The sequence below is a fragment of the Archocentrus centrarchus genome, chromosome 6 (genome assembly GCF_007364275.1).
Source record: "Archocentrus centrarchus isolate MPI-CPG fArcCen1 chromosome 6, fArcCen1, whole genome shotgun sequence".
Taxonomy (NCBI): Eukaryota; Metazoa; Chordata; class Actinopteri; order Cichliformes; family Cichlidae; genus Archocentrus; species Archocentrus centrarchus.
The window spans coordinates 19,656,122-19,669,603 of NC_044351.1; the positions used below are offsets into that span (position 1 = coordinate 19,656,122).

General features: G+C 38.8%; 2 protein-coding genes across 2 annotated transcripts in view; one reads left to right on the plus strand and one right to left on the minus strand.

Moving 5' to 3' along the window:
* Nucleotides 1–4,912: 4,912 nt before the first annotated feature.
* On the minus strand, nucleotides 4,913–6,504 carry c2cd4a (C2 calcium dependent domain containing 4A). Its single transcript, XM_030732319.1, has 2 exons — nucleotides 6,369–6,504; nucleotides 4,913–6,266 (listed from the first exon to the last, which is right to left on the minus strand). Exon 2 carries the CDS (start codon nucleotides 6,257–6,259, stop codon nucleotides 4,913–4,915), a length of 1,347 nt encoding a protein of 448 aa, XP_030588179.1. The 5' UTR covers nucleotides 6,260–6,266; nucleotides 6,369–6,504.
* A 2,799-nt stretch (nucleotides 6,505–9,303) lies between these two features.
* Nucleotides 9,304–13,482, plus strand: part of tln2b (talin 2b) — an 86,800-nt gene continuing 82,621 nt past the window's right edge. The window contains exon 1 of the mRNA XM_030731199.1: nucleotides 9,304–9,395. The gene's annotated coding sequence lies outside the window, so the exon portion shown is untranslated. The remainder of the gene's footprint in view (nucleotides 9,396–13,482) is intronic.

Below are 13,482 nucleotides of genomic sequence, written 5' to 3' on the forward strand. Positions count from 1 at the left end.
AGATGCTATTAAAAAACTTTAGACCCTCCTACTCTCCCAGCAGAGGTCCGAGGGATCTTCCAACAATGGTGACACAATTTTCTGGTGAACTGATTGGTCGGTAGGTAGTGATTTCATAACTGTTGATCTCTAATCTGCAACAGGTTAGGTTCGCAGCAGTTACCAAAGCGGTTTAACCTGGTAAGAAGTGAACCGCCTTTGTAGTACAGAAAACCCGGGGTTAACCCTGAAGTTACCTGGATAAGCTACAATTCCGCTTTGTAGTACAGGCCTCTGACCATTTTCGTTATTTCGTGCCTTCAGTTTTGATTACAGATAACATTTGTATTCTTTGAAGTCTGCATTTCTGCATCCCATGTTTGGTTACTTCCTGTTTTATTTTGTTCGTTTTTTCTTCTAGTGCATGCTGTGTTTACTTTTGCTTCTCTTGTCTGCCACGATTGGTGGTTTTCCCCACCTGTTTCCAATTTCCTTGTTATCTCAGTGTATTTAAAGACTCAGTTTACCTTAGTTCCTTGTCACATCATGCTGTTTGTTGAGGAAACTAGATAAGTGGAGGACAAAAGAAAAAGTGACAGGCTGAAAAAAAATCAGCTATCTTCAGCATATGAACAGCATCTGAAAGCCATGTCCTTAAGAAATAGGAAAAAATTCAGCGAAGACCTAACACAGGACCTGAGAGATACATCTGGTCCTTTGGTCGATCCATCTACTGTTCACTGAAGCCTCATCAGAAATAGATTCAGTGGAAGGGTGGCTCTCAAGAAGCCATTCTAAAGGAGCACAAATGGGTAGAAAAGGCTGAATACCAAATTAAACATGAACTGGACAGAAAATCAGTGGCAACAGGTTTTATGGGGTGATGAATCCAAATGTGAAATTTTTGGTTCAAATCGTCAACATGTACTGTACAGAGGAGGTCATCTATAAAACTCAGTGAAGACTCTGTCATGGTTTGGGACAGCATTTCAATCAGTCGTATTAGAGATTTTGTCAAAATTGATGGAATTATGAATGCAGAAATGTACCATCAGATTTTGATTCACCATGCAATCCCATCTGGAAAGAAACTAACCCTCCATGGCATGGTGCCTGTTGATATATTAATCAATAAATGTTAATGCATGGTTTGGATACTTATATATCCCACCACTCAATGCTCTCAAAACATGACCCCATTCCCTGCTCCAACATGCCTGATTGAAATAATCAGCAGGGTATTAAATGCTGCAGCTGTCTGATAGCAAGTCCACAGAATGAAGTGAAAACTGAATTTCAGTTCTTCAAAAGGTGACACAAACATGAGGGTTTGTTAAGAGACAGAAGTCCCAACAAATCAAAACTTAGGGTTGAAAACCAAAACCAGACCTCAACATTACTGAAGCAGTGTGGGATCAGCTTGACAGAGAATGGAACAAAAGGCTGCCAAAATCCAAAGAAGAGCTTTGAAAGTCCTTCAGGAAGCCTGGAGAACTATTCCTGAAGACTACTTGTTTCTTACAAATTCTGTTTTTGCCTTATATGCTGTATTTCTATTTATGTTTGTATATGTTTCAATAATTCGCTCCACTTTCCCATTTTTCTACCAAATATAAAGAAACAAGAAGCACTCCGAGAGCGCAAACGTCCGCCAAGGCAGCTCACTCTTTGAGCAGTATTTACTTTTAAGGGAATAGTATTGTATTTTACATACATTCATTTTGTTTTCTTTGTTCTTTTTCAATTTTGAGTATAATTTTTATTATTATAATTATTTATGTGGATGCATTCTCTTTCTCTTGACAACACTGTCTTTAAACTTGAATTTGAAAGAAAGGCAGATGTGAAATATAAAAGTGAGGTCAGAGGTCAAATGTGACTAAACTTTGGATATCAACTATGATGTAATATTTAGAATCCCCATACACCAGTATCATTTCCTAAATGCTGCCAATACAAACAAAGGCAGTAGAATTTTAGTTTTAAAACATATTATTAAAGTTTAACCTTATTTGACCTCGCAGAAGAGGTCAGAGGTCCAAAGTAATGTGATATTTAGGATCCAAAATATATCATTCCCTACATACCTATATGCTGTTCACACATGCAATGGCAGTAAGAAACATAGTTTTAAATACCTCTACATAACATTATCATTTTGACCTTCCTGACCTTGAGTTCGAGCAGCTCTTTCTCTGAGAAGATAAAAAGGTGGAGCAATAGCAACTCTGGTGCCTAGACTGGTCAAACACATTTGAAGTGACATGTTGAGGTGTATGTCGCATGTTTTGGTCATTGGGAACCTGGTAAAACAGAAAACAAGATAAGGAGGCTGGTTGGAACAGGCTCTTTTACGTAGGAAGCTGTAAATAGACAAGTGAGATATGTCAGAGGAAGGGGATAGTCTGTATTTCTTATGATAACATTTTATTTCCATTAAAAGAAACTATTGAACATTGAATATGTTTGGAAACAAGGAGAGAACTGAATGGGAGAAAGGAATTCACAGTAATGAAGTCTGAAACATCTTTTTATTATTTTTACTCATAGTTACTGTCACTTCCAGCTGCCCAGCTAATGTACTTTGTCAATATGCAAAGTACATTAGCTGGGCAAAGGCATCCTGGTGAATGAAGGTAACCAGGCAACTGTTTTCAGACACTTGAGATTAAGCCAGCACACTTCCCCTGTTGTACATTTATGTTCATGGCACAGAGCTTGTAGGGAGACAGATGTTTCCTACAGATAATATGAAATCACGTCCAGTAATCAGAGAGAAGCACAAACTGAACTTCAAAAGTTTTATATTGATACCATACGTTCAAACAAATTAGAAAAAATGTTATTAAATAAGACAAATTTAAAAATTTACAAATGTATTAGATCACCTGTCATAAAAACAAAAAGCAACAAAAACCCCCACAAACATTAAAAAAAAAAAAAATCTGTCAAAAATGTGTTTAAAACAAACAATTAGCAAATTCCCTGAACTGAAGTCATGTTTTTATACCCAAATTTGAGCCGGCACACTGGACTTGTGAGAAGTCAGAAATTAATCAAGCATAATATTCAACCACTAAAATATTTTTTTCTGTTCAGGAAGGCAAGTAAGTCAAATCAAATTAATTAATCAAATAATGTGCTTTACTTTTTTGTCAAACAGTAAATTTGAAAATTGAGTGGTCATTTATTAAATCTATTAAGCACTGTATATATGAAGTTTTTTTGTACTGTATGTTGTTCCTAAACTGGTTCAGCGAAGGATCACATATGAGGATAATATCTATGCAGCTAGGATTCACAAAAGGGTGGGAATCAGAATGTCTGAAAAGTATTGAAGTCAGCCATGAAGATGTACTGTTTCCTTGAAGTTCAGTTATCAACAATTTTATGTCATCCTTTCATATAAATAACTAATATGACCACTGATTAAAAATATTACTGTGGGTGGCACCAACATGTGTTGCTGCTATGTTGACTATTGAGATGAGAGAAAATTCCCACTGAATCAGTGATTGGCCAACGAGGGGAATCACAGGTAATTCTCTTTTATGATGAGGTATTTCACAGTTGAGTCAACACTCAATACAAAATGACCCAGCAGCATCACCGTCCTCACAGAATATTGAAATACATCCTGTGCAAAGATGTTGTTGAAACACATTGGTGGGGAATTTTTTAAGTCTTCTTTAAAAAAAAAAAAGACAATGCAATTGTATATTACAGCAATATAAATGTACTGAAAAAAAAAAAAAAAAATTCATGTAAACAATTGAAAGTGGATTTCAGGCCTTTGCGACTATGGTAAATCTGTAGTTCAAACTGAAGCTCACACTGAGCTATATTTGTCCTAAGGCTTTTCTCAGAGACACTATTCACACTATAATCTAATAAACATTTGCATTAAAAAAAACATGTGGCTTTATAATATTTTAACCCAGCAGGTTATTGTTATAGCTTTAGCAGTAATTTTTTATTGTTATGTATTTCTGATTTTTTTTCCCCCCCATTTATTTGCATTACTGCACATCGTTTTGCCGTGTAGTTCATAACCAAATATTCTAAGTCCCCTGTTAGAGATTTTCTGAGCCTGGAGAAACCTATTAATCTTTAACTAGTAGCTATAGTGGCAGCTGGTGCTTTTAAGCCAAATCTTTATCACTCAGAGCAGCAGGATATACTTGGAGCGTGTCTGCATTTAGAGGCTCTGCTCTGCTCAGTAGAGTAAACATATGTGTATACATATTGCACTAAGATGCTGCTTTTTGGCTATTAAGTTGGCTAAAATGAGCTACTCTGAACTTAAGTATATTTTCAGTAGGAGATATTAGTGGCATGTTATCATTTTAAATTGATTATTCAGTATGAGAACAGAGACTCAGTGAATATGGAAACAACTTTTCTAGGAAACTATTTAATCACTATTTGGAATGTGGCTTGCTCTTATATCTTCAGCTGATAATAATGAAACATGGCGTTACGTGGTTGCATTACACTGGAAAAAAAGAAAACAGAGCTTCTTTTGTGCACCGTTGAAATTATGCACACTGAATGGTTGGGGGGGGTCTTAGGTTTCCGATTTCTGGATATATTTTTAATCACTGAAAAGGTCAGGAAGAAAACAGCAGGCCTAGGCGAAATGGAGATGGAATCTAACTCACACCAGCTGATAGGGCAGCCACATTAACAAATTAACACGTAGATATTTTTAGATGTGTGTGCTTTTTGTAAGTATTTATAAAATAAAGATTAACAGTTTCTTGAAACTTTTTAGTATAGTTGTAAATGTAAAATTTGAAATGTATGAAAAAAATGTACTCAAGACAGATAATGTTAGATTTTTCCATAATTTAATTAATATAAAATCTTTTATAATACAAAAATTAAAATAAATAATTCAGTACATTCAAAAAAACTGCTGAAGTACTTCACTTTATAATGTTACAATGCTTGAAAGAGTCAAATCACAATCACCGAGAAGATAGTCTCTTTTCAGAGTGGACATTTTATTCACTACTTTAAAGCGAAGGGACCGCTGGCCGAGGTCTTCCTCTGAGATACCATCAAAGAAGAAATCCTCATTGAAGATTGGATTACGGCTCTTTCTGATGACTGTGCTGCGTTGCTTCTGGATTTTTCCAGGAATCAGAGACAGGCTGACACTACAGTTAATAATCTTGGAGTCTACAGACAGAGGATAAAGGCCCTCTGCACTGATGAGTCGAACTCGCAGTCTTTGGTTATCTGGACAGTATTCTGCTGAGAGTCTCAGACTGCCGTCTTTTCCAATAGGCACTGTTTTTTCCTTCATGGCCCTCTCTCTATGCAGAATCAAGTCCATGGGGAAGATGGTGGGTGGTGCCAAGCTGCAGCTGCTGGGCAGGCCTTTACCTAACCCCTCTGATGCCCTCCTCATGACATTGGGGCTGTTGTCGGTGGAGCTGCCTTCATCTGTGGACAGGGAATTGTTCCTAGACACCATTGCTTTCCTTATGTTCCTTGACAAGAGCAGTTCATGGCTCAGCGCTTTGAAGAGAGAAGACTTGGCAGGGCACCTGGCCAGCAGCGGCGAGCTGAAAGGAGAGGATTCAGTAGAGGAAGTGGTATCACTGTCTAGAGTGGTCTGCCAGTTTAGGGTGTAGCCTCTTGGGGAAAGCCTGGAGGTCAGGCTGTTAAGGCTGAAGGAAGAAGGAGAGGAGCAGGGCGAGGTGGAGGGGGTGAGTTTGGAACACATGCTGGATCGACTTCTGGGCAGCAGCAGGGGAGAGGAGCCTGGATCAGAGTGGAAAATTGACTCCTTTCTCCTGGTGTGGGGGCTCTCTAGTAAGGTGCAAAAGCCATAGCTGGTTTGGGCTTTGGCCAGGTGTGGAAGGGATAAGGCAGCCTGGCTCTGAGGATCTGCATTGGTGCTCTCTTCATCACTGCAGCCATCACAGGGGCCCTCATCCACACTTTCTACCTGAATAATGTGTGGGTTGAGCGACTCGTGAAACGCCATCTCTGTCTCAGGGCTGGGCCCTCCACCGGGAGGCCCCTTGACAATGCGAGCTGTTCGGCTGTGCTCCTTACTCTTCATCTCCTGCAAGGATAGGATTGTTGGGGGGATGCAGAATTCTGGGATGTTGTCAGGGGTGATGATGTTAGGACAGAGAGAAATCTTTTTGGATCTGTCAGCCTTTTCTCCCAACATGATGTCACCAAGTTTAAAGCTGAGTTCTGCTGTTAAGGTAGGCAGGTTAGTTCTCTCCACTGACATGCGGAGCCTCTCCACCATCCACATGAGTCCTCTGGTGGGGAAAAAAAGTATATACTTGAGTTTTTGAAAACCAAACCCATTCACAAATATTCAGAATTTCCATAACAATTACTTGGCAGGGAGGTTTTCTTACCTTATATTCTGCGGATATGGATAATCCACAATATTATCCCACAAAAAAAAAAAGGAAAAAGCTCCTGTTTGGGTGCTGAGAGATAGAGAAGTTGTAAGGGCTCTCTTGACAGCATATGGAGGTCCTGCAAATCTGTGGCTCTTTGAGAGACGCAGGCGGTTTAAATGAAGCAGGAAACCAATAAATCTAACACACGCCTCCGGCTCAAACAGGATCCTCCTGCTGTCCTAAGCCGCTGGTTCCCATGGAAATATCCAAACCACAACAAAGCTCAGTGCGGCTGTAGTGGCTGCAGTGCTGTTTGGCGAGATAAGCGTGCTACTTTGAAAGTGAGCAGCTGTTTTTAAACAAATAGCAGACTTCTAAATCATGCTTCTTTTTCTGTGCATTCAAATTAGACGGCACGCTCGACCTTATTCTAAGAACATGAACAGGGTGATCCGTGTGACAAGAGTTCTGAACACGTTTGAAACACTTGTTGCCAGTTCAATGTCAAAAGTTCAATACGCAAAACTGCCTTGTGCATTTACTTTAGGAGACCTCCATTTTGCCTCAAGAGTTTAAGAAAAGCAATAACTTGGTTATTAATAATGTTATTATTTGGTTATTAATAAAAGTGGCAATTGCTGTTGTTTGAACCAGGTGAAATTGTTTTATTATATCTGCACTCTTATTATCATGCTTCTATGTAATGAGGCAATATGCACCAAGAATATTGGTGCTATAATGATGCAAAAATAATTTACCGCATTGCATTGCATCACCAATATTCTTGATGCAGTGTGCTCCATTAAACACGTCCTTATAAATGAGCCGAGTGCATTTTCTGTCTTGAGAATATTTTGAATGTTTACTTGAAATCTGAGAGAAAAATAGTCTGCCGCACTACGTGAGTGGAGTTTTATGAAGGAAATCATCTGTGAAACTGCAAAATTTGCTTGGCGTAACTCTTAAAAATCATTGCAAGAATTGCAACATTATATTCGATTGCACAAAAATACAGGAACGTATTTTCTCATGTCTGTTTACATTGCTTTTCTTGGTTATAAAGACACAATCTGGATCGTCTGAGATCATAAAATGTAAATTAGTCCATAAATTGATTGTTTTATGTACATATATACTTTTTTATATCAGAATATTAAAGACACACAGAGTATTCATTAATCAAACATCACTTAGCCTTTACTGAAGATCAGTGGGCCATATCCCAAATCTGGCTTTTGAAATGTCAACATCTTAATTAAAAAAAGGGGGCCAATGATAACATTTATTTTTATACTGAAACTGCGCTTTAGATCTTCAACTGTTAGTGTTATGTTATGTCAGTGCTTCCCTCTTGTGGTAGGACAATTTGACAGTTAGGTGTAATTTTTCTTTGGCAGCACAGGAAAAAAAAAAAAAAAGCTTTAACTTTTAGTTAAGGGACTCACTCAAACTGTGCAAATGATACCCTGTGTCAGTTCTCCCTTTTTTTTGTTTTTTTTAAATTACCTGCTACTACTACACCAAAGGCAGTTTGATCATTGTTATAAACTGGCTTAAAAGGCTCTACATATTGAAAAGTGGTAAGATCCAAGTGGAAAAAAGCTCCACTCTGCACCCTACAAAGTTCAAGTGGAGTAACTTGGTTGCTGTGTGTTACCAGGCAATAAATGACAGAATGATGTCAGCGCTAACAATATACCAGTGTACTAAATGGGAACATGCTAATTAGAAATGTTGGCCAAAATGTTCAGGCCACATCAGTAATTCGCATATACGTTTTGAACACCTTGTACCATGCAGACCAGGAGGCACTAAAAATATAATCAAATTTGAGAAAAATCATAGATATTATATTTTTAAAAAAAGATTTACTATTTTATCATAGTTTCTCTAAGCTCTGAAACAGGGCTATTTGTGTGGAATATAGTTTTTCTTGATTTAATAACATACATTCATTTTAACTGACAGGACAAAAGCTTAAAGTTAATTGTATTCTCTTATATCATTATATTATTTTACATAGTAAAAGCTCAGCTTGGGGAGCCTGAGAGAATGAAAAATTAAAAATGTTTTGAGTAGGCTATGAGGACTAGAATAATTAATCCTGCTGTGATATTTTAATGACTTGTATGAAATACAAATCACCCATACCAATTTTCCAAAGTACTGACAATACTTGTCACTATGTCCAAGTCCATCCTTTATTTCTCCAGAGTTGAGCGTGTCCTTGTGTATCCTGAGCATAAATGCTTCCATATCTCCATTAGGGGGTAGTATATGTTTAGAAAACAATAATACACCCACAGAGAGGGGAGGTGCTGGTCGGATTGATACACTAACTGTACTCTCATTTGTGCAGATTTGCCAAAATATCTCGTAATGTGCCCATTTGATGGACTGATTATTATTATTTTAAAATAAATAAATAAACTCCCCACAACAATATCGCAATCATGAACACATACTCTCTGTAAATGTTCTGTGCGATGTTGCCTCCAGCATATTATCGCAAGAGTTGTGGAGGTTACCCTCCACTTTAAATATGATCCTCCATGTCAGCGCTGGCTTCCATTGACGCTTGGTGTGAAGGCACGCTTTTGGCAGGTGCACTACGCTGCACAAATGAAAGCGTTTTCAAAATAAGCGAACTCAGTCGTTCAAAAAAAAATTTTCGTGCGTTTATCTCTATGCGTGCAGGCGTTACATGATTGTCAGGGTAATTGTATCCTTCGGGACTGCTCATCTGACTGGACTGCACACACTTGAGGCTTTAAATCTGCCTTGATCGGGACACATATGATCAGACACTGTGCGTGAGTGTGACGCCGCTTCCTTTTTTTTTTTTTTTTTTTTTGCGGCGCATACATTTGTGGTCCCCCCCCCCCCACCCCCCACCATCTCTCTCCACTGTACGATAAACGAGGAGGGGCTTGATGCCGTGGAGGAGGGAGGCAGTCAGGCTGAGCTGACCCGCTTGCGGTGTGTCGCTTCGCCTACATCCAAGTCAGCTCGCATGCACTGACGAGTGAGGGACATCAGGTAGGATTTTGCCTTCTTTTTTTAGAAAAAAAAAAAAAAAAAAAAGACTGTATCCAGTTTCTTTTTTAAATCCTGGCGTTAATCTTCAAGGTGCGATTCCTCCCAAATGGTTTCACTCCAGGGAGGCGGACCGCTCGATGTTGGCTCAGCAGAAGCGCTGACAACGTTTCATATGAACAGTCTGCAGACGACCTTTTCACATGATTAGTGTGATGTTTTCCACTCTGATATTTCCTTGCTCTTCTTTGGATTTGACAGCAGTCGATTCGCTTCATTTGGTGGGTTAAAATAAGACTGGTAAATCTAGCCCATTTCTTCGCCTACTGTATAACGGACTGCTTTTGACATTGACAGATATAAGGGTAACAGTATTTGATTGACCCACTTGTTTGGCGTTGGTGTTGCATTTTAAATATCTAGGCTTCCCCTGTTTCGTTCTTGGAAGTAGGCTAAATAGGCAACTATTGCTGCTCAGCTCCAGCATCCTTGCTGCTCTGCAAAAAAAAAATGTTTTGTACAGTAACTTGGACTTGACCTGAATGTTATCTGGATCGGCTGAACATCAAAGCTGACATTGACAGTGTGTAGTGCGCATGTAGTGATGTAGCCGCTGATGAATGACTTACTGTAGGCTCAGTAAAAATGTGGGAAGAAGAAAATACTGGTCAGTATGTTAAGGCTGTTAACGCTCGCGAGGACTATTATGCTCTGCCCCAGTTTTAAAAATCTCATAATTAGAAGAAGAAAATCTTACTTTAACCCCGCCTGACACCTTTGCCAAGCTCAGAGTGAACATTCACCATATTTTCCTCATGATACCAATGGGGAAGCTTAATAACTTCTGAATGAAGGACATGTCTCCTTAAGCATTAGGAAGCCTTTCTGCCTCATACAGATGCACTGTGAAGAGAGCTTTTTTGAGCTATGTGGGTGTTTCACAGATACAGGACAGTGAATGCTGCTTAGACACAGTGACTCTGGGGTAAAGGTGCCAAACTGTAAATCCCCTAGATGGTTTTATATTGAGTACACTGTTTTGTTTTGCTTTTTGATCATGTATTTATTACTGGGATGACTCATATAGCAAACCACATTAACTGGAGAACCTTTATTTTGACTTGCACAGCTACTTTTGTCAGTTAAGAAAAACTGTTTTGTTTTGTTTTTTTAATAAAAAAGTCCACTCTCTCTTAAGTATATAATATAGCAGCTGTACATTTACCATGAGAGGCACCCTGGATATTGAGGGTCAGTTCAAGGAAACTGATGCCGTTGGGGAGTTTCATGCTGGGGAGTTTACATCACTCATGTTTTACCTGAGTGATGTAACGAGAAGGGTCACACTGCCTCACCATGATGTAGATTCTGAGATTAGCTGAGATTCTGGATGACTTAAAGGCATCACTAGCTGCTAGAGAGCTTTGATTCCAACTGGGAGTACCCATCCTTAAAATGCACTCCCAAATGGTACAATACAGCACTTGGGAGTGTGGGATAAAAGCCTCCACCAACCACACATTTCCAGTAAGATATGGTGTAGGAGTACCTCTGTAGTGTGTTTAAAGCACCACTCATGCAAAACACTCTTGCATTTTACACAGTATTTTGTGTGGCTTCCTGACTTTGTATCTGTTGGTCTTACTTTAGAGTGTAAGTGAAGGCACCATATACAGTACAGTTGTGGTCAGAAGTTTACATACACTCATTGTGGGCTTGAATTCCATGATAATTTGGGGGCTTTTGATGATTTCTTTGAACTGTTCTTTTTCCAGAGTGCAATGATTTCATGATTTTATCAATCAAGAACTGGGTACAGAAGTTTGAATTTATTTTAGATTTTCTCTAATCTCACGATGGAGTTAGACAAGGAGGAATTGTGTCCCCAGTTGTTTTTAATCTTTATGTTAATGACTTGTCAAGGAGGTTGAAAGCCTGTAAAACTGGGTGCATGGTTGGTGTTATTCTAGTGAACCATATCATGTATGCACATGATCTTGTGGTCTTTAGTCCTAGTGGTGGTCTCCGGCAGCTCCTTCATGTATGTTCTGCTTATGGTGTGGAACACGATATTAGATACAATGCCTGTAAGAGAACTGTAATGATTTGTAGAATTAAGGAGGACAAACATCACAGATTTTCAGAGTTTAAATTATCAGATAATAATCTTATTTTCTGTAATAAGGTCAAATATCTTGGACATCTTATTATAGATCAAATGATGGATAATGATGATATCTATAGGCAATGTCAGATGATGTATGTACAACAAACATCCTCTTAAGTAAATTTAATGTGTGTACAGATAGAGTGAAGACCTCTTTATTTAGAGCACATTGTATATACATCTGTATACGGCACATCAGTAGACAAATTATAGGAAAGGGAGTTTACGGAAACTTCATGTAGGTTATAACAACATCATGAGGTTATTATCGAAGAGATCAAGATGGATCAGTGTCAGTGAGATATTTGTAACTGCTGGAGTCATTATATTTGAAGCTTTATTAAGAAATCTCATGTATAAATTTATTTGTAAGCTCAACACTGCTGAGAATGAGCTCATTGTGGGATTAATGGATATAAGGTTTGGCACCACATGTTATCAGTTTTCATTCCTGAGACATTGGTCTAGTTTTCTCTTTGTGGGTGATTTGGGTGTATTTTTAATTTGTTTTTATCTCATTTTTGTGTTATGTCATTTGTTTTGTTTCGATGGACTTTGAGTTTGGAATAAATAAAGATTTATTGATTGATTGAGTATACATACACCCCCACTAACATCTGGTTAAAGTCCCTTAGCGTGTTGCACCTCAATCAGACACTTTTGGTAGCCATCAACAAGCTTCTGGCATAATTCTGGCTGGATATTTGACCATTCTTCTTGGCAGAATTGGTGGAGTTTAATTAAATTGATTGGGTTCCTGGCACGGACCTAGCATTTAAACATACGTAGTTCACAAATTTTCAATAGGGTTGACGTTGATGCTTTAGGAAGGCCATTCCAGAAGTTCAGTGTTAACCTGCTTTATCCATTCCAAAACCAGTTTTGATGTGTGTTCATGATCACTGTCCTGTTGGAACACCCAATTCTGTCCAATTCTGTCCAAGTTTCAACCATTTAGCTGTTGACTTGAGGTGAATTTGAAGAATTTGGAGGTAGTTCTCCTTCTTCATTATTCCATCCACTTTGTGTAATGTACCAGTACCACAGGTAGCAAAACAACCCCAAGCATGATTTTACCACCACCGTGCTTTACAGTGCGACAGTGTTCTTAGGTTTGAAAGCCTCACATTTACTCCTCCAAACACACCTCTTGCCATTGTGGTCAAATAGCTCAATCTTTGTCTTATCTGACCTTAAAACTTTTCTTCTGAAGGCATTTGGCTTGTCCACGTGGGCAGCTGCAGATTTTTAGTTGATCGTGAAGGTCTCAATTTTAGAGCAGGGGCTTTTTTTCTCTGTTAGCACTCTCTCAGTCCATGGCAATGTAAAACTTGCTTCTCTGTGGACAGTGATGCTGGTGTTCCAGCAGTTTTCAGTCCATGGCCGGCTTGAGCCTTGGTGGTTCCTAGGATGTTCCTGAACATCCTAACCAATTCCCTCTCAACTGAGGGTGACAGTGTGGGTCTTCTCCCAGACCTTGACAAAATGGTGACATATTCAAATAACTTTCTCATTGAGCTGAGTATTGGTCAATCCAGCCACGGTTTGGATCACATGGTTATTGTACAGAAAATAAACTAATAAAAAATATATAGCTAAATAAATTTGAGTTCCATCTGTGTTTTTACCCTCTGTACCCCACTGTTTACCTCCACATCTATTTACTCTGGAGGAGGCTGTAAAACCTCCGAAATGAGTTGATGAGTCAGAAAAGCTCACTTCTGTCCGATGACAGTGATACCGAGGTGAGTTGTTGACAATTTCCAGAACTTCTCTGTCAGTAACCCCTGCTGTTTTACTGAGCACTGCTGATTTGGCCACTGTTAGCCTGGGTTTCTGAAACTTGGATCTAATGTTGTGGACGATTCGTACACTTAGCAAATAAACTGTCATACAATGAGAGAATGTAATCAAACTGTTTAT